We start from the raw sequence: 18,504 nt of genomic DNA on the forward strand, positions 1-18,504 counted from the left end.
ACCATATATGAGATAAATTGCAAGATGTCACAACAATAAGCAGAAGGCGTTTATGGAAAGTGTCCTTGGAATTTTTATCTCAGTGGCATCAGTGGTTTCTGAAAGTTGTGAACTTCAGCCAGAAGGGAATACTGCCCTTTGTTGGTATCAGGTTTGCCCATACTTGGGACTATAGAACAGGGGTCGGCAACCTGCGGCCCGCGGGCCGGATCCGGCCCGCCAAAGCCTTCCTGCCGGCCCCTGCACAGTCCTGCCGCTGATTGCTGCTGATTTCCCCCGTTTTTGCGCCACTCCGGCCGCCATTTTGTTTTTCAAAATGGCGGCCGAAGTCTCGCGTGACCTCAGGATGGCAAAGGTCACGCGAGACTTTGGCCGCCATTTTGAAAAACAAAATGGCGGCGCCCATCTAGGAGGCCTGGCGCAGCCCCTGGAGCACTCCAACAGGGCTCCAGGGGCTGCAGTGGGCCTGCAGCAGGCTCCACCTTGCCCTCCGCCCTCCTCCTCCTCCTCCCTAAGAGCAGAGAAAGGAGGAGAGGCAGAAGGAGTGCAGAGCCAGGGAGCAAGGGAGCCAGAGCGGCAGCTGCAGCCACAGCCACAGCGAGAGGTTGGTAAGGTTCATTGGGGGAGGAGGTGAGCTGAAGTAAAAACAGTTGAAGAAGAAAAAAGTTGGAAAAAGTAAAAAAAGTTGACACAGTGTGCATGCTTGCTGCAGTTTATTTTCAATTGCATTTTAGTAATTTCCTTGCTTGTAACTTTATTAGTATTATTATTATTACTACTTGACCTGGGTGTTCTTTCTGCAAAATGCCCTCTCAATGAGAAAGAGGAGGAGGAGGAGGATGAGAAAGAGGGGGAGGAGGTGGAAAGGTGAGTCATTTCAGGTCTGCCTTGGGTTTTTTCCATTAATTTTAAAAAATATATAACACTTATTTTTGTTTTTTTATTTCATTATTTTTATTATTGCTTTTTATTTCATTTCATTATTTTTATTATTTATGGAGGTGAGACAGTGTGACTTTCCAAAGTGCTGTAACAAAGGTCTGCTGTAACAATGATAGTGGTGGTGGTGGTGATGATGATGATGATGATGATGCTTCGGTGGAAGCTCCACCCTCAGTGTGTGGCTCCGCCCCTGGAGGGTGGAAGCTCCACTCCCAGCTTCGGCCCCCCAGTTGTCTGAGGGACAGCAACCTGGCCCCCGACTCAAAAAGGTTGCCTACCCCTGCTATAGAATATGCCAACCATTACACTCAAATATCATATTCTGTAGAGAGTCAGCATGTTGTAGTGGTGTGAGTGTTGGTCTAGGACTCTGGGAAACCAAAGTTTGAATCTTCACAGCACTGCTATGGGAACCCACTGGGCACGTCATACTGTCTCAGCACTAGTAGAAGGCAATGACAACTCCCCTCTTGAACAAATCTTGCTGAGAAAAGGTTGAAAAGAATAACATCATAACATCAATCCACAAATTAGTGGCATTAGAGGCCTGTTAATTTCCTTCAGAAGGTTGGGACCAGCAACATGTCACCCTTGAGCTCTTGTTGGGGTGTAACTTTCATTATTCCTCACCACTGGCCATGCTGGCTAGGGCTGATGGAAGATTCAGTTCAACAACTAGTTGCTCATACCTGAGTTAAAAGATTTGTATGTCTTTCCATGAGAGGTAAGAGTTATTTTCAAGAAACCAGGTCTGTACTGAGTGTAGACCACAAATGTAGCCCTTTGCCTTGGCATTCAGTTTGGAAAATTTGCTTGAGTTGAAAACATGTGGATACGGCCTGACAAGCTCAGATAAATAAAAGATGCCCCAGGCATCAGAGACGTAATAAGATCTTCTAGTCTTCCCTACAAGCAAGAATCAAAACTGTAAATTGCCGTGTTTCTCCTTTGAAAAAAAATGCTGAAAGGGAGACTGATTCTTGAATGTGCCAACAATGAGGAATCACTGCAATCTCTTTATTTTATTCATATTGAATAAGTGACCAAACCAATCCCTACTGAGTTTAGTTTGGGGCATCACAAGCAGTGTGAACCAATGGCGCTGCCGCTAAAACATGGCACAGTACCTGACTATCTGCCCTGAACCAATAAATGATCACAGGAATAAACTGAAATGAAAAGCCAATGATGGATTAAAAAGCTGACAGGACAAAAGTATTTTATTTTTTAAAAAAATCTTCCCATATACTGCTTCCTGGGAAATAATCTATTTAAAATTGATACTATGACTACCCTTGGATTGTTTCCTGTGGCGGGATGTTGTGTCAGCCAGAGGTGGCTCTTTCCCATGTTTTAGTCTACTTCATGGGAACAAATATTTACAAATACAGAATCAGGATCTTGCCGATAGAGGAAGTCACCTCTCCTTGGCTTTTAAACACTCTGCGCTTCCTGTACTTAGATTGTTCTAGACTGTGAATCAAATAGCGGGTGGGGAAAGATGTGCAAAACCTTTCACTTCACCAACAATAGAAAATGATAATCATTAAGAAAGACATACTAGCTTTTCAAAAAAAGACTATTGACCCTTTGTGTATCTTTTGGATTTTCAGTATATTCATATATTTGACTATCAGCACATACATATGTCTATTCTGTTCTTAAGGTTTGGACTAATAAATTAGAAACGGTTAAATAAATTCCCAGCAAAATAATGGGATGGGTCTGGATTTGAAAGTCTGCAACTAAGTTGGTGGAACTCAATTTCCTAACCTCTCCTCCCACACCAGCTTCTCCAGTCGCTTAAAAATGTTACACAGAGGATAAATAAATAAATAAATAAATAAATAAATAAATAAATAAATCTTTTATTTATATCCCACTTTTTGTTACCATAATCAAAGCGGTGTACAACCTTTAAAAAATACAACAATATATACAATTTCAGCCCCCCCTTAAAAAAGGATTAAACAATTCTCTCCATTAAAATTACAGACAATAAAATCTAAAAACAATAATACAGTAAAATAACGGTGGGCAGAGTCTTCACTTATATATGTCTGTGGGGGGATCTTTACATGGCCAGTTCTATTCTGGGAAGGCCTGCTGGAAGAGATCGGTCTTGACAGCTTTCTTGAAGTTCTCTAGGTTAGCAATTTGATGGATCTCGTCCGGCAGGCCATTCCATAAAGTGGGAGCGATCGTGGAAAAAGTCCTCTGGGAGGTCGCCGTCAATCTGGTCTTTGTGGACTGCAACAAATTCCTCCCAGAGGATCTGAGGGTGCGGGGCGGATTATACAGAAGGAGGCGATCCCTTAAGTAGGTTGGGCCCAAGCCATAGAGGGCTTTAAAGGTAATGACCAACATCTTGTACTGTGCCCGGAAAGTAATAGGCAGCCAGTGGAGTGATTTCAATATCCGTGTCATATGGTCACTCATAATTGTTCCTTTAATCAATCTGGCTGCCATATTCTGTACAAGTTGAAGTTTCCGGACTAGGCACAAGGGTAGCCCCATGTAGGGCGTGTTGCAAAAATCAAATCTTGAGGTTACCAGTGCGTGTACTACAGTTTCGAGGTCACCCATCTCCAGGAAAGGGCACAGCTGATGTATCAGCCAAAGCTGATAACAGGTACTCTTGACCATTGCATTCCCCTGATTTCTCATCTGAAGCGACGAGTCGAGAAGCACCCCTAAGCTGTGAACACAGTCCTTTGAGGGGAGTGTGAACCCCTCTAGGACTGGAGGTTGCAAACTGATACTTGGTTTTGGGGCCCCTACCATGAGTACCTCCATTTTGTCTGGATTCAGCTTGAGTTTGTTTTCCCTCATCCAATCCATTACTGCTGCAAGACATTGACTGAGGGGAGAAATACCATCTGTCATCATTGCTGATGACCGAGACATGGAGAAGTATATTTGGGTGTCATCAGCATACTGATAACATCCTGCTCCATGTCTACGAATGATTTCTCTCAGCAGCTTCATATAGATGTTGAATAACATTGGTGACAGGATGGCACCCTGAAGGATGCCACAATTAAGCTCGGTTTTTGAAGAGCAACTGCCCCCGAGCATCACCCTCTGGAATCTACCTGAGAGTAAGGAACAGAACCACTGCAAAGCAGTGCCTCCAATTCCTAGCTCTCTCAGGTGTTCCAAGAGGATGTCATGATCTATTGTGTCAAATGCAGCTGAGAGGTCTAATAGCACCAGCAGGGTCATGCTTCCTCTGTCAATGCTTAGACAGAGGTCATCAGTTAAGGCAACCATGGCAGTCTCCACTCCATATCCCGTCCTGAAGCCAGTTTGAAATGGATCTAGAAAATCGGCTTTATCCAAGACCACTTGGAGCCAAAGAGCAACAGCCCTCTCAATCACCTTGCTCAAAAATGGCAGATGGGAAACAGGCCTATAATTTTTCATGTCCAGGGGATCCAGGGAAGGTTTTTTCAGAAGCGGTCTAACAACCGCTTCCTTTAAGCCAAATGGTACATAACCTTCCCTAAGGGATGCATTGATGACATGTCTAAGAAATGCCATCAAGGCATCACCCCCCTGGATGGCCAGCCATGATGGGCAGGGGTCGAGAGGATAAAGAAGTGAATGATGGTGCAGGAATGAGATGGGGTGAGCATCCCTGAAAAATGAGTAGGGCAGGGGTTCATAACATGTGGTCCATGTGGACTCCTAGGGAGTCCCTGGATGTGCTTAGGGTGGGGGGCTTCAAATGGGTGCAAAAAGGTTCCTTTTCTCAGCAATTATTCCTGTTTAAGCACATTTTGGGGGTAAGGGACTCCATAATTTTGATCATATTGTCAGAGCAGGCGATGACTCCAAAAAGGTTAGGAACCACTGGAGTAGGAGCCTTCTGTGAGCAGAGGCATGGAAGAGAGGTCCTGAATTCACTGTATGCTCATTTAACTGTGAAATTGGAAGGGTATCAGAATGTAGTTGAATGATTTGTGCTTTGTAAGAAAAAACAATGAAAATAAATAAACAATTGAAAGAAACAGAAAAAAGCAAAAACCTAACAGAACAGAGATACTAACATAGAGCTATCTGGAGTACTATTTCCTTTAAATGTGCAAATGGGAAGAAAGAGTCATTTTTGAATGTATGCCATTTGTGTTGGGTTAAGACAAAATGCCATACAGTAGCCTGTCACCTTAGTGTGCTACTGAAGACCTGAATATATCTGCTGAAGTGAGAATGTTCTTCATGTATTGTACCCATTTCCTGTCACTCTTTAAAAGGGCTGCAAGGCTCATGATAACCCCCATTAGAACATTACTGGCATCGCCGGTGGTGACACTCTGTCTGCAGACACTTTAGGGCAGCTCTTCCTCATACTTATAATGGCCTGCAGGTTATGCATACAGGAAACTGCTCTGCAAAGTTTGCTGGTTTGAGAAAATAGCCTTTAATTTTGTGACAAGGATAGATTACTCTTAAGGGAGTAGTAACAAGTAAAATTTCACTAGAGATACGAAGAGTGGGTGACCCCCATTTATAACTGCAACCCTTGCAAAACAAAACACAACAAAAGTGTTTCTTTGACAATAGTACACTCAGGAGGACTTTTTGTCTTTCCTTGGATCATACTGCAGAGGAAATGTTGTTAAGTTGTTTTGATACTTGCACATTTTTTATTCTTTTTTAAAAAAAACTCCTTGGCAATTGCAATAGCTGGATAGCAAATGCAATTAGTTTTTTCCAACTAGTGTGCAATCTTTTCAGTTCAAATACATTGCTTTGAAGGGTGGTTTCATTTTTTCAGATGTGACCCTTTTGAACTCTTTGCACTGTTATTGTTTGGGCTGGACAAATTCAGGGTGACAACACTTGTACGCCATCAAAGAGTTTCCCTTCTTCGTCCTCCTAAAAATCTATTCTCCAACCTGCTCTGGAAGCGAAATGCATGTAACTCAAAAGCTTTGTTTTAGAAAGAGAATGATGTTTATGTAACTTATTCTGAGGGGCTGAACTTGGAATGTTAACACTGTTAACATTGAAAGACTCCTTCAGAAAATGCAAATCCTAATGAAAAAACAGGAACCATAGCCTACAAATACAGGTTCAGGGCCATTAATAAGATGAATCAATACGCTGGACATTTGTATAAATGACATTGAGATTTATACAATAACACATTATGTGAATATGGGCCACAATTCAGCAGGCTTCAGTGCATGCAACTTTTTATTGTACTCAGAACTTTGACAGTTAGATTTGCAAATTGTTAATCTGAAATCTGAAATCAATTTGAAATTTTCAGTTGGTTGAATTATGTTAGTTAATTCATTAGATAAGTCATTAGTTTTCAGGGATTTGCAGGGATGCATGTGATTCACTGTATAAAATGGTGTGTGAAAACCAGAGTATGGGGTATGACTGAAAGCCAAGAGAGGATGAAATTGGGGATGGTGTGTGTGAAGAAAATGTGCAATGAACACACTAAAGAAGTAAAAGGGGAACAATTGCAGCTTATCTCAAATAGTAAAACCCAGCATCTAACAGAATAAAATCAACATAAATTAAAGAACTTGAATTTAGAGCTTCTAATGCCCTTCCACCATCACCCAGAAACTTCCTCACAGTGGTGGTGGTGGTGGTGGTGGCACTAGCATTTAGTTCTAAAGGGCCTGACATTCTGATAGTGTCATTGATGCCCGAGGGGTTCCTACCAAAGAAATAAATAACCTCACCTCTCTGTGCTTACCCCTATTGTATGCCACTATTCCAGTCAGGGCTTCGCCTTGTCCCTCCCTTTTCATTCTCTAGCTTTTTTTCTCAATTGTCTTCTTTGGTTCTTGTATTTTAATGGCAACTTTTCTGTCTTTCTCCTTCCTTCCAAACAAACCCATGGAGTAGGAGGCAGTCAGCACATGCAGCAAAACAGGCTGCATCTACACTGTTGAAATAATGCCGTTTGACACTGCTTTAACTGCCATGGCTTAATGCTATGGATTCCTGGGATTTATCGTTTGTTGTGGCACCAGAGCGCTCTGACAGAGAAGGCTAAATATATCACAAAAGTACAAATCCCTGAAAACAGTGTCAAACTGCATCATTTTTGCAGTATAGATGCAGCCACACTCTGCACAGAGCCATGCAATGAATTTCTACCATCCCAGATCCTCCATCTCCTGAGGCCCACTGATCTTACTGTATTTGACAGAGACAGAGTCATCTCACCTTCTAATAAATCCCAGCCCCTAAAATACCTGGTATGTTAATGTGTGGGAGTAAATTCTGCATATCCATGAATTTTGATTAATAATAATAATAATAATAAATTTTATTTCTACCCCGCCCTTCCATGGGAATGATCAGGGCGGCTTACAAATTTTATAAAAAACATTTCAATGCAGATTAAAAATTCAATATAACAATTAAAACCATTACTACAAAAAACAAAAAACAGGAACAGGAAACAGTGGAATAAAAAAAAAAATACACATATCAGGGGCAGAGGAAGAATGCAAAAAGGTACATCGATCCAGGGTCAGAAGGGAAAAAGGGGCAGGGAGAATAGAAAAACAAATTAAGGTGGGAAGGCCAGCCGGAATAGATATGTTTTCAGCTGTTTTTTGAAAACAGCTAGTGAGGCGGCGGAGCGAAGCTCTGCAGGGAGCTTATTCCAAAGTAGAGGGGCAGCAGTAGTAAAAGCCCTCTGTGAGGCCCGGGTAAGGTTAGACCAAGGGACCTCCAACAATTTAGTCCCGGATGTTCTGAGTGTGCGGGGTGGATTATATGGGGAGAGGCGGTCCTCCAAGTACCCTGGGCCCAAGCCATTTAGGGCTTTATAGGTCAAAACCAACACCTTGTATTGAGCTCGGAAGCGAATAAATTGGGAATTAAATTGGGAATTAACAAATTAACCAATTAATATAGCATCCCCAAGCGCTCTTGTACGGGATGATTTACACAGTGTTTGCAGACAATTTTCTGCAGGTATTCATTTGACTTACTTTTCTTTTCTTCTCCTTTTTCAGATACACGCAGCCCTTTTGTAAAGATGAACAAGAATGTACCAGAAACAATACTTATGATTTATGGACAGGAGCTTATTATCCCATGCAGAGTTACAGCACCAGATATCCCTGTTAAATTAAGAATGGTACCTTGAAAAACTTTTCTGCTTCCAAAAACTTCTATGTGGTGAATGCAATTAAATAACTTTCTTTTTTAGGCAAATGCAATGAAGGTTGTATTCTGTACTGGGAGACGTATTGTCAAATTTACACAAAATCATTTGGCAGTATCAGTGTAGCCCTGTATTGCCCATGAAGGCAGGAACATTACACCACAGATGCAGATTTGAAGAGGATGAAGGCCAGTGGTACTCTCTGGAAGAAGGACATTCTTATTCTTAATTTGTACCACACAAACTAGTGCAAAAAGACACACACACACCCAAAAAATTCTCTGTGGAACTTAGAATCTAAATTTCACGAATTTGGGAAACAAAAAGGGAGGGGGAGGAATACAGGTAAATAGATGCGGGGATGTGCACATATTTATTTGACAAAATGTATTTGGTAACAGGGGATTAACTGCCAAATTAGGACAGTTGGAAAGTATGATACAGGGTGCACTTCTAAATCCGAGGCCTGTTACAGACTGCCAAATTAAAGCTGCTTCGGGTCTCTTTGGAGATATGCTATTTAAATGATGCATGGGTCCTAAGAGTCCGGAGGTCATGCCAAAGCCACACTCCATTCCTAAGCACTGGAGGGCAGCTTTGGTGCAGCTTCTGGATTCTTAGGATGCATGCATCATTTAAACAGCATGCCTCCAAAGAGACCCGAAGTAGCTTTATTTTGACAGTCTGTAACAGGCCCAAGACTAAAAAATAGTCCAGTACAACCACTGTAATCAGAGAGTACTCTTAAGACATCAAACTGAAGGTAGTTAGACTGCATCTAGTCCTCAGTTTCATTTACATGTCATCTTTTTTCTGACGTTGTTGCAAGACCCATAGCTTCTTCTGCTTCTACTTCATCCTGTACAACTATCTCTCTAGCATCAAACTTCTCCCACAGCCTTGTTGTTTCATTTTGGATGGAGTGCTCAGTCTCGATATTTAGCAGGGCTTTTAAAATGTATCATATTTCTCTTTGGAATGCACAGCCTGTTGGTGAATTTATCAATTTTTAAAGCTTGCAAGCCAAAGCCACATGCCTTAAAACCCTGAGATCCAGTTTTATTTTGGCTATGATCTAGAGAGCTTCCAAAAAAATGGCTAGAGAATGGTGTTCTTCTCCTCCTTTTCACAGTCCTACATATGAGCCAATGCCAGCACAGGTCAGAGTGTGGGACTTTCTTAAATTACTTGACAAAAGAGTGGTTATTTTTTTTAAAGCACTGCATAAAAAGGGAAAAGAAAGTGGGGAATCTAACAGCAACCTTAAGACAAACTGAACTAAATAAAAGCACAAATTTTCCCCGAGACTTTTCTTCTTGGTTTATCAAGAAAGATCTGCATTGCCCACCCTCTGGCACAGAAGGGGGGAAAAGTTCTTAGTAACTGTGTGGAGCTGACAACTCCTTAAGCTGCTTAGGTGAAAGGTGTTAATTTTGTTTGTCTGAACCACAACCACATACGTTTCATTAGCAGCTTAACATCTCAGGAACCAAAACTTAATTGCTGTGTGGTGCTGTTTAAAAGGAGAGTACTGGTCCCATTTGCTGGGTTATAATTTTTTGCTTCTGTTTCTGATTAAGTATAGATACACTTGAAGATTTTGTAACTTTTGTAAACTTGCTGAAAATCCTATAGATATATATTGACATACAGTTTATCTCCCATATGAATTCATGTGATAAATAAACTGTACTAAAAGTGCTTCTTCACTGGTTTGGATTGGGTTTAAGTGTAATGTTCAGTGGATCATATTCTTCATAACTCACAGAAAGATAAAGTGGTATATAATAAATTGAACTGACTCTTTGTTCCCATTGCATCTCCTCAGTGATGATTGTGTGAGTCTGTTGCGTGTCTTCAAGTTGCTTCTGACTTATGGCAACCCTAAGGCGAACCTGTCATGGCATTTTCTTGGCAAGGTTTATTCAGAGGAGATTTGCCATTGCCTTCCCCAAGGCTGAGTTTGTACTGGCTACCAAATCAGCAAGGCTGTAAATCTTCTGTAGTCTGAACTCAGAGGAGCTATCCAAGGTGCTGAGTTGACACTATTTTACTGAAGGGGTTTAACTTGCTTAGCCTCTTTAGAGTTTAGATCAAACCCTGGAACAGATGCACAGCCGTACTGACATGAGAGTAGCCAGGTGCCACACTACAGTTAAACCACCACCCAAGCAATTGCATTCTATAATATGAATGCATCCCATTCCATCCTATTACTTCCTATAGACATTCATGACTTTGGCGGAAATTTTATAGCAGACAGAATCTCCTGGACCAGAAGGTTATGCCTGCTGCTTATTGTCAGGATCTGTATATGCAATGATGAATCAGTTCAGAGAACAAAAGGGAAATGTTTATATCTGGCAGCAGCAGGAACCACAATAGAATCCCTAGAATTCAAGATACTTTAGAATGTCAGCCAGCAGGCTATATAATAACAGACTCTCTTTGTATATGTAGGGCACACTCCTTTAATTATTTCAATGGTTATTATGGCTTCTTAGCAGATGCTATAAAGATAAGGAAGTATATTCTACAGTGTCCCAGTGGTGTTAAGCTGTGATTGTTGCTTATTCTGTGGAAGCATATTTTCTGTGTGAGGAAATCAGATGGAATGAAGGGAGGTGCCTTCCTTTTGCAGTCCTGAATGTGAAATGATATAGGAACACTGTATCTATGCAGAATGAAAGAATGCGCTCAAAGACCTCTTGCTGTGTCAGCACAGATTTCTAGATTCTGACTCTATGGCTGGGCAGCTGTGGAGGATGTGGGGATGCTTTTCGCTTCTGAAATCCCTTAAAGGGAGGGCACACTGGCGTATCAAAGCCCTTAGACCCCCTAAAATAAGTGATTTTTTTGCCCCAATTCCAGGATTACATAGGATGGAGCCATGACAGTTAAAGCAGAGTCAAAACTGTATTAATTCTGCAGTGTAGTCGCAATTTGAATCTGGACAAGACTGTGGCACAAAGTGGGGGTGGATCAGCTGACTCCGGGTCTGGCTTCTAACTTGTTCTTGATGAGATTGCATTTTCTCTATAAAAGAGAGGGCATGTAGCTCATTTGCTCATTTCCAGACAACTGGTGCAGCTTTGTTCCCTCCATCAAATCATGTTGAACACTGGTGCACCCACTGGATCCACCATTATAGGGGAAATAGATGCTGTCAGAACTTTTCTGCTGCTTCTCCTGCAACTGTTGAATAGGCACTCTGCTGACCTAGGGTCTAGTAATGAAAGAACTGCTGCTTAACTCAACACAGCTATAAGAGAAGTAGTAGTAAAATCCTGAGTGGATTTTATGCCTCCACACTGGCAGATTTACCAGTCACCCCTGCTGGACATAACAAGGAGGGTGGTGGTATGGAGTTGATCCACATTCATCAATGTCAATATCATGAATACAAGGGAAACCTTCCTTTTACTGTGAATACTAGTGATCAGCCTTCAGTTTGTATAAATGGGAACAATTAGTTCGAATTTCCAATGAAAAGGACCAAAAGTAAACTTGAAACTCATAGCTTTGGGCACTCCTGATTGAAATATACTAAATATTAACCTTTTATCCTATTAATATTTTGTGTATAATATCATTGTGAGTTTGTTGGGAGGGCATTGGAGAGAGATCTGAAAGTGCTGGTATAATTCACAGAAAAGCCGATGGAGTTTGGGATGTCAGGTCAGACCTAAGTGAATCTGGGTCTGTGCTGTTATTTCACAAGTCAGGCAATTATATATGCTGCTATATACATGGACTTGTTGTTGTGTGCCTTCAGATTTTTTCCAAATTATGGCAATCCTAAGGCAAACCTATCATGGGTTTTTCTGAGGCTGAGAGTGTGTGATTTGCCCAAGGTCCCCAACTCGGTTTTTATGGCTGAATGGGCCAATGTGGCATAGTGGTTTGAGTGTTGGACTGTAACTCTTGAGACCAGGGTTTGCATCCCTGCTTGGCCATGAAACCTACTGGGAGACCATGACCACCCTCTCTCAGCCTCAGAGGATGGCAAGGGCAAGCCCCCTGTGAAGAAACTTGCCATGTAAACTCTATGGCCTGTTACAGACTGCCAAAATAAAGCTGCTTCGGGTCTCTTTGGAGGTATGCTGTTTAAATGATGCATGCATCCTAAGAATCCGGAAACTGCACCAAAGCTGCACTCCAGTGCTTAGGAATGGAGTGTGGCTTTGGTGTGACCTCTGGACTCTTAGGACACATGCATCATTTAAATAGCATACCTCCAAAGAGACCTGAAGCAGCTTTATTTTGGCAGTCTGTAACAGGCCAATGATAGGTTTGCCTTAGAGTCTTCCTAAGTTGGAAATGCCTTGAAGGCACACACCACTACCAACAGTCTCCAGAGTCACAGTCCAACACATGGATAGGGTGGATTTATTCTTTGGAAAGTTAGTTTGCATTTTTATATCAAAAATATGATTTTATTACAAACTCCCCATAAAAGGGAGTTTATCTCTTGCCTGGAATGAGCTGCCATCCACATTAGAAAACACTTCCCCTACACACTGAAAAGCAAAAACATTATTATGTGATGTGATGTGTCTGCTGATGAAAGAAGAACCATTCATTACTTAACCTTCTGATTAAACCAGATTGGTCAACAGGAAGGCAGTAATATGGGAAATGAATGGGGAAAGTCCAATGGGTGGTTACTGTGTCATTGTGAATAAGGACATTTGGGGAAAACCTGAAATAGGCTATGTTTAAACTAAGATTTTCTTGTTACAACACAATGAGGTTGCTAGAAACCTTTTGAATTCTGTAAAAAAAATAGAATGCTACTACTGTGTGTGTGTATGTATGTATTTCTAAATTGTTTAGGTGTTTATTATTGTAATGGTTTTATTATTCAGCTTGTTCTTAGTAATCTTTATTAGTCTCCATTTTTAAAAAGTGGCAAGGTTGGATAAAAAGGTAATAAAAAGTACATGTGCTCAGTAATGCATGTTGATTAGCACTGGATGGTTTTCTTTTTTTCAAATTCTTTTAATACAGGAAGTAGGAGAAGAAATCTCTAACTAGAGACAGAATTAATCTGTGGTTTTCCTTTTCAGAATCAAAGAGAAAGCGTTATTCCTGATGGGAAGACAATAATCTGGAATAGCACCAAAGGATTTATAATACCAAATGCAACATACAGGTTCATAGGTCTTCTTGCCTGTGAAACAAATATTAATGGACATGACTATAGCACTAATTATATTACATTCAGGCAGGGTAAGTATCTTTTTTATTCCCCCTATCCTTCATTTCAGTTACTCAGCCAAACTGATAGCTCATCTGATTCATTTTTCTTTCTTGATATGTTTTCAGTCAATGAAATCCTTAGTGTCCAGCTAAATGCCTCAAGATCGGTCAAGTTATTAAAAGGACACAAACTTGTCCTTAACTGCACTATCACTGCAGCTTGGAACACAAGGGTGCAAATCACATGGAGTTATCCTGGTGAGGTGGGTGGTCTTGCTCTATCTAGAAAACTAGTAACTAAGAAGAAGAATGTCTAATAAGAATTTAAAGCAGATGACATTCATATCTTTTACATCCTATTGCAGTGATTCTTATCTCTTGAATGCCTCCCACAACCCCCAAGTGTTGCTTCATTGAATGAGCAAGTTTTTACACAACGCCGTTGGGTGCAGGTTTCATAATGATAAAAAAGGAAAATCAGCCAGGGAAACTTCTCATGTCCTGGTTCTTATTACCCAATGTTAGCTAAGAATTGTTTGACTCTTAGACAGTTTTTCATGAAGTTGCAGACAGGCTCCCACCTCAGTGTTAGAGGAGGCATTGCAGTCTATTTGTTTAACGTAATGAGGAGCCTGAACAGACAGGCTAAAATAAAGCTGTGTCGGGTCACTTTGGAAGTATGCTGTTTAAATGATGCAAAGAGGCCTGAAGCCACACCAAAGCCACGCTCTAGTCCTAAGGACTAGAGTGCAGCTTTGGCGCAGCTTCTGGCTTCTGGCCTCTTAAGATGCATGTGTCATTTAAACAACATACCTCGAAAGTGACTTGAAGCAGCATTATTTTGGCCTGTCTGTTTGAGCCCAAGAGTTACCGTTTAACAGCTGCAAGCATGAACCTGAAAATTTTTTTACCTCACCAAATCTGGAGTATCTGCAGAAAGATTATTACTTATAAATATCTGTTATGGGTTCTGTTTTTTAAAACTAAGCTAAATTTTATTAATGGTGATGGCATTACTTTGGCACTGCTCCCAATCCCCTAAAACCCTAAGAACATATAACTGCAAGAATATCACATTCCTTACCAAAGTAATTCTATGATACTACTTTTTTAGACCACAGCTTGTTCAGTCAGCATTGCCAGTATAGTTAAAAATACAGCTTTTCCAAGCTCTGTCATTTCCATTATCTTTTAATGTTTACTGTCATTTCCATTATCTTTTCTTTCATCTCTTGTCTCCCTTGTGTCTGTTTTTAGATGGCAGGCCTTTTGGAGATGAAATGTATCACCTCATTCATTGTAAAGTACCATGTATATCAATATGAATGCATAAACAAATAAATGAACAAACACAGAAATAATGATAAAAATGAGATAGAAATGCAACCTGTCTGCAATCTTTTGTCACTCTAAATAATGTGACTTAACACCAAAAATGTACACTACCTTGTCAGTAGTCATGTGACTTTTATTTATACTGTATACATTGCATAATAGAAAATCCAAAACTGGATCATGAATTCTGGAAGTTATAATTCAAAACAGCAACATGAGTGACACTGGTTAATGGAAACCACTGATCACAATGATAGTTTGAAAAAATTTCCTTTAATTTGTAAACATTACTTTGACTGAACTACAACTCCCAAATATTGTTTAAATAATTCTGGGGAAAGTTAAAAACAAAACCAAGAAAAGTTTCCCCCTCCTTTTCTTTTTGATGCAGAGCTTGGAAAACTTACTTTCTATCGCAAAGAAAGATATTTCTCATTTGCTGAAGTTTCTGTTTTGATTTAAATAACATGCTCTGAGCAACTGTGATTGTGATTTCTGGGAGGGGTTTTTGGCCTTGCTGAAAAATATTGTCCCTTCACCCTAACTTAGGGTTGTGAGATTTTTGAAGGAACAATGTGGAACAGCACTTTCTGTTTTGCTAGGGGAGGATGTCTTGCTAGAGTTTCAGGATCACACAAGATTAAGGATCTCATGTGAGCCCAGAACTTCACAAGGTTTGAATTGGGTCTTATATAGATCTACCTTAGCTAGTACTTGTTTCAGTCACATACGCATACAGAGCTGAAAGGAGGAAGAGCCTGCACTAGACAGATGGACCCCTGCAGCATTTGGTATTCACTTTGAGAACATTTGTCTGCATATTAAAATGCCTGGAGGTTGCTTTATTGTGAGCACAGCTGCCATCCTCTTTTCCCAAGCATGTTGGATCAAAAAAAGATGGGAACTGGGACTGCTGTTCCTCAAAGACTAAAATACGAGCAACCTAGTTGATCTTTCTGGACATCTGGGCCCTGGGAATTTGTACTAGATTCTCTCCACTTTTATCATGTGTAATGATATCATCAAGGTCTAGTCCTAGTATATCATGAGCAACATTTCCTAAGTCTCAGGTTTTGGCCCTGGACTCTTGGGATCCAAGATTCTCCTGACCTGACAACCCTTAGAGTAAAGCAGTTTCTGTTTTCCTTTGTAAATCTCTTGCTGTATATTGGACTTCTAATAAAGGGCAAGTATGTAGAGAGATCTTGTAGCACCTTTGAGACTCACTGAAAGAAAGAAGTTGGCAGCATGAGCTTTCCTAGACTTAAGTCTACAAACGCTCAAGCTGCTAACTTCTTTCTTTCAGTGAGTCTCAACGGTGCTACAAGACCTCTCTATGTACTGATTCTACAGACTAACATAGCTATATCTTTGATTTCTACCAATAATGAGCAAGACATTGTCAAGACATACATTCCACCTGGACCTTGTCTGTGCTAATTTATTTTGGGGTAAACATTTTTCTCTCATACAGGCAAGCAAAAGAGGCACCATTACTAGAACCATTGTACCAAGGAAAGACAAACCCAATCTATTCTACAGTCTTCTTGTTATTGATAAAGTCCATAATATTGATAAAGGACAATACACTTGCAATGTGAAGAGTGGTCCATCTCTGAAATCAGTAAACACAACTGTTCATATTTATGGTAAGAAATGCTTTGTACGTACAGAATATCTGAATCTTGTTTTCCATCATCACACCTTCTCCCTCCCTTGGCTATTTGCCACCACATTTGGAAAAGTGTCATAGCTGTTGCAAAGATTTCTAGCCACTTGGTTTGACTCTTAACTAGGCTACAGGAGAGGAGCTTTAAAGCATGCATGGGAAAAGTGCAGGCCACAGAATATATGCAGCCATCAGGGCCATTATTGAGGCCTACTCACAGATTTTGGAGGCAGTGTCAGATTCTTTTTATTTTGCTCTAATAATATTGTTTTGTCAGAATCTGGAGTGTACTACTGCCCATTATGAGGCATATAGAGGCCTCCTGCAGAGGTTTATCTTTCACAACTCCAGATGGGACTATTTTCCAAACAGCAAGTTGGTAAAACCAGATCCTAGAATGTCTCCTAAGACATTCTAGTCTTCTGCAGTTTGAGGGCAGGTTCTCCAAGGCTGGCTTATAAAATGTCTCCTAAAAGATACTCTGGCACACAGAGGGCAAACTCTTTGAGACCAGATCCTAGATGGCAGAATAGAAATAGAATTTGTTTGGCCTAGGATGACATACTGGTGAGCATGAAAATGCCTTGAACCACAGTGAAATGGCCAGGAGCACACACACACCCCTCAGATTTAGGGGCTCTATTTTAGGGGGGATTAAGAACTGTCCCCATACAATTAGATTTACCTCACTGAAAATTGGAGACAGCTGCTATACCATTAATGTCTGTGTTGAAGAAGGAATTTCAGCAGGCATTGCTTGTTACCTCATTGTGTGATGAGCAACACCTGCTGAAATCCCCTCTTTTACACAACCATCAATTGTACAGGAGTTGTCTCAAGTTTTTATTCTGCCAGCACTATAATTTTGGTGATGGAGGAGGATAGAATAAAATTGGGGATATTTGGCCATCTAGGGTACCATGCAGTTTGCATCCTTGCTTTAAGGCAGCCCTCAGACCAACTTGTGAAACTTGTAACATTTTCTTTTTTTAGTTTCCAAGATTAAGTGGTGTTTTTTTCTTAATAAGTGGAATATTATTTATTTATTAATTCATTTATTACATTAATTTGTACCCTGCTTTTCTCCTAAAATTGGGACCAAAAGCGTCTTACAGTCTAAAAACTTACAATTAAAAACTTGCAAAGGTGACAAGTAAAATGGAATTAAACTATTGCAAAATTAAAACAGATCATTTGTTTAAAAATAAATGATAGCTTTGTTCCCTAGGGTGGGAGTGGGAGAGGAGGAAGGGCCATAGTAGAAAGAACTTTAATATATGGGTTATTGGGATAATTACCATGATAGTGTTGTGTAGTGGTTTGAGCATTGGCCCATAACTCTGGAGAGCAGGGTTTGAATCCTGGCTCAGCCATGGAAACCCACTGGGTGATCTTGGGCAAATAACACTCTCTCAGCCTCAGAGGATAGCAATGGCAAACCCCCTCTGAAGAAACTTGCCAAGAAAATCCCATTATAGGTTCACCTTAGAGTCACCATAAGTTGAAATGACTTGAAGGCACACAACAAGAAAGTTATATACATTAGTAATAAATTTGGTGTGTGTGTGTAAAAAATAATGATAGTTAGCTATCATCTCCCCCAAATCAGTAAAATAATAAAAAACAAAAAAAGTAGAAGATAGGACAAAGGAAAACAAAGTCAACGTGAAATGAAAACTGCTCACATTTCCATAGTTTAATATCACAAGTGGTTTTGCCCTAATAATCATAAACTGCAGTCAATTTCTTCACTCACCAACAGCTTTCCCCAAAAGCCTTGATTTTACAGTGTGCTCTGATGAAAGTAATGATGAAGCATAGTTGGCTTCCTTTTCTCAGCAAAGATGCCATTACCAGCACCTATGGTTTTGATAGATAGCATGATTATTCAGGATAGCATGATTATGATTGTGTAAGAGCAAAAGGTTTCTGCCCTAGGCTGAACCTGCTGTCTGAAGATGATGGGAGTTGGGTCAGGTGTCTTTTATGTATATGTCTGATGCATATTTTATGATTTTATCTTTGTCAAGAGCCACTTTCTTAAACATATCCATCCTTTCTTCCTTCCTTCCTTTTTTTTAAGATAAAGCATTCATCACTTTGAAACCTCGAAGAAAAAATGTTCTGGAAGTTCTATCTGGCAAGAGGTCCTTTCGACTTTCTATGAAAGTGAAGGCATTTCCCACACCAGAGGTTGTATGGTACG

At 40.4% G+C, this 18,504-nt stretch overlaps 1 protein-coding gene across 1 annotated transcript in view; it reads left to right on the plus strand.

Annotated features, from left to right (window-relative positions):
- The first annotated feature begins 451 nt into the window (after positions 1–451).
- LOC149319904 (vascular endothelial growth factor receptor 1-like) overlaps positions 452–18,504 on the plus strand; it is a 127,467-nt gene continuing 109,414 nt past the window's right edge. The window contains exons 1-6 of the mRNA XM_089512568.1: positions 452–604; positions 7,941–8,065; positions 13,162–13,324; positions 13,421–13,557; positions 16,104–16,278; positions 18,382–18,499. Of these exons, the coding sequence (XP_089368694.1) occupies positions 7,964–8,065; positions 13,162–13,324; positions 13,421–13,557; positions 16,104–16,278; positions 18,382–18,499 (695 nt within the window). The 5' untranslated portion in view covers positions 452–604; positions 7,941–7,963. The remainder of the gene's footprint in view (positions 605–7,940; positions 8,066–13,161; positions 13,325–13,420; positions 13,558–16,103; positions 16,279–18,381; positions 18,500–18,504) is intronic.

This window comes from Sceloporus occidentalis, unplaced genomic scaffold (assembly GCF_023333645.1).
Source record: "Sceloporus occidentalis isolate IW3139 unplaced genomic scaffold, rSceOcc1.0.p SCAF_2, whole genome shotgun sequence".
Taxonomy (NCBI): domain Eukaryota; kingdom Metazoa; phylum Chordata; class Lepidosauria; order Squamata; family Phrynosomatidae; genus Sceloporus; species Sceloporus occidentalis.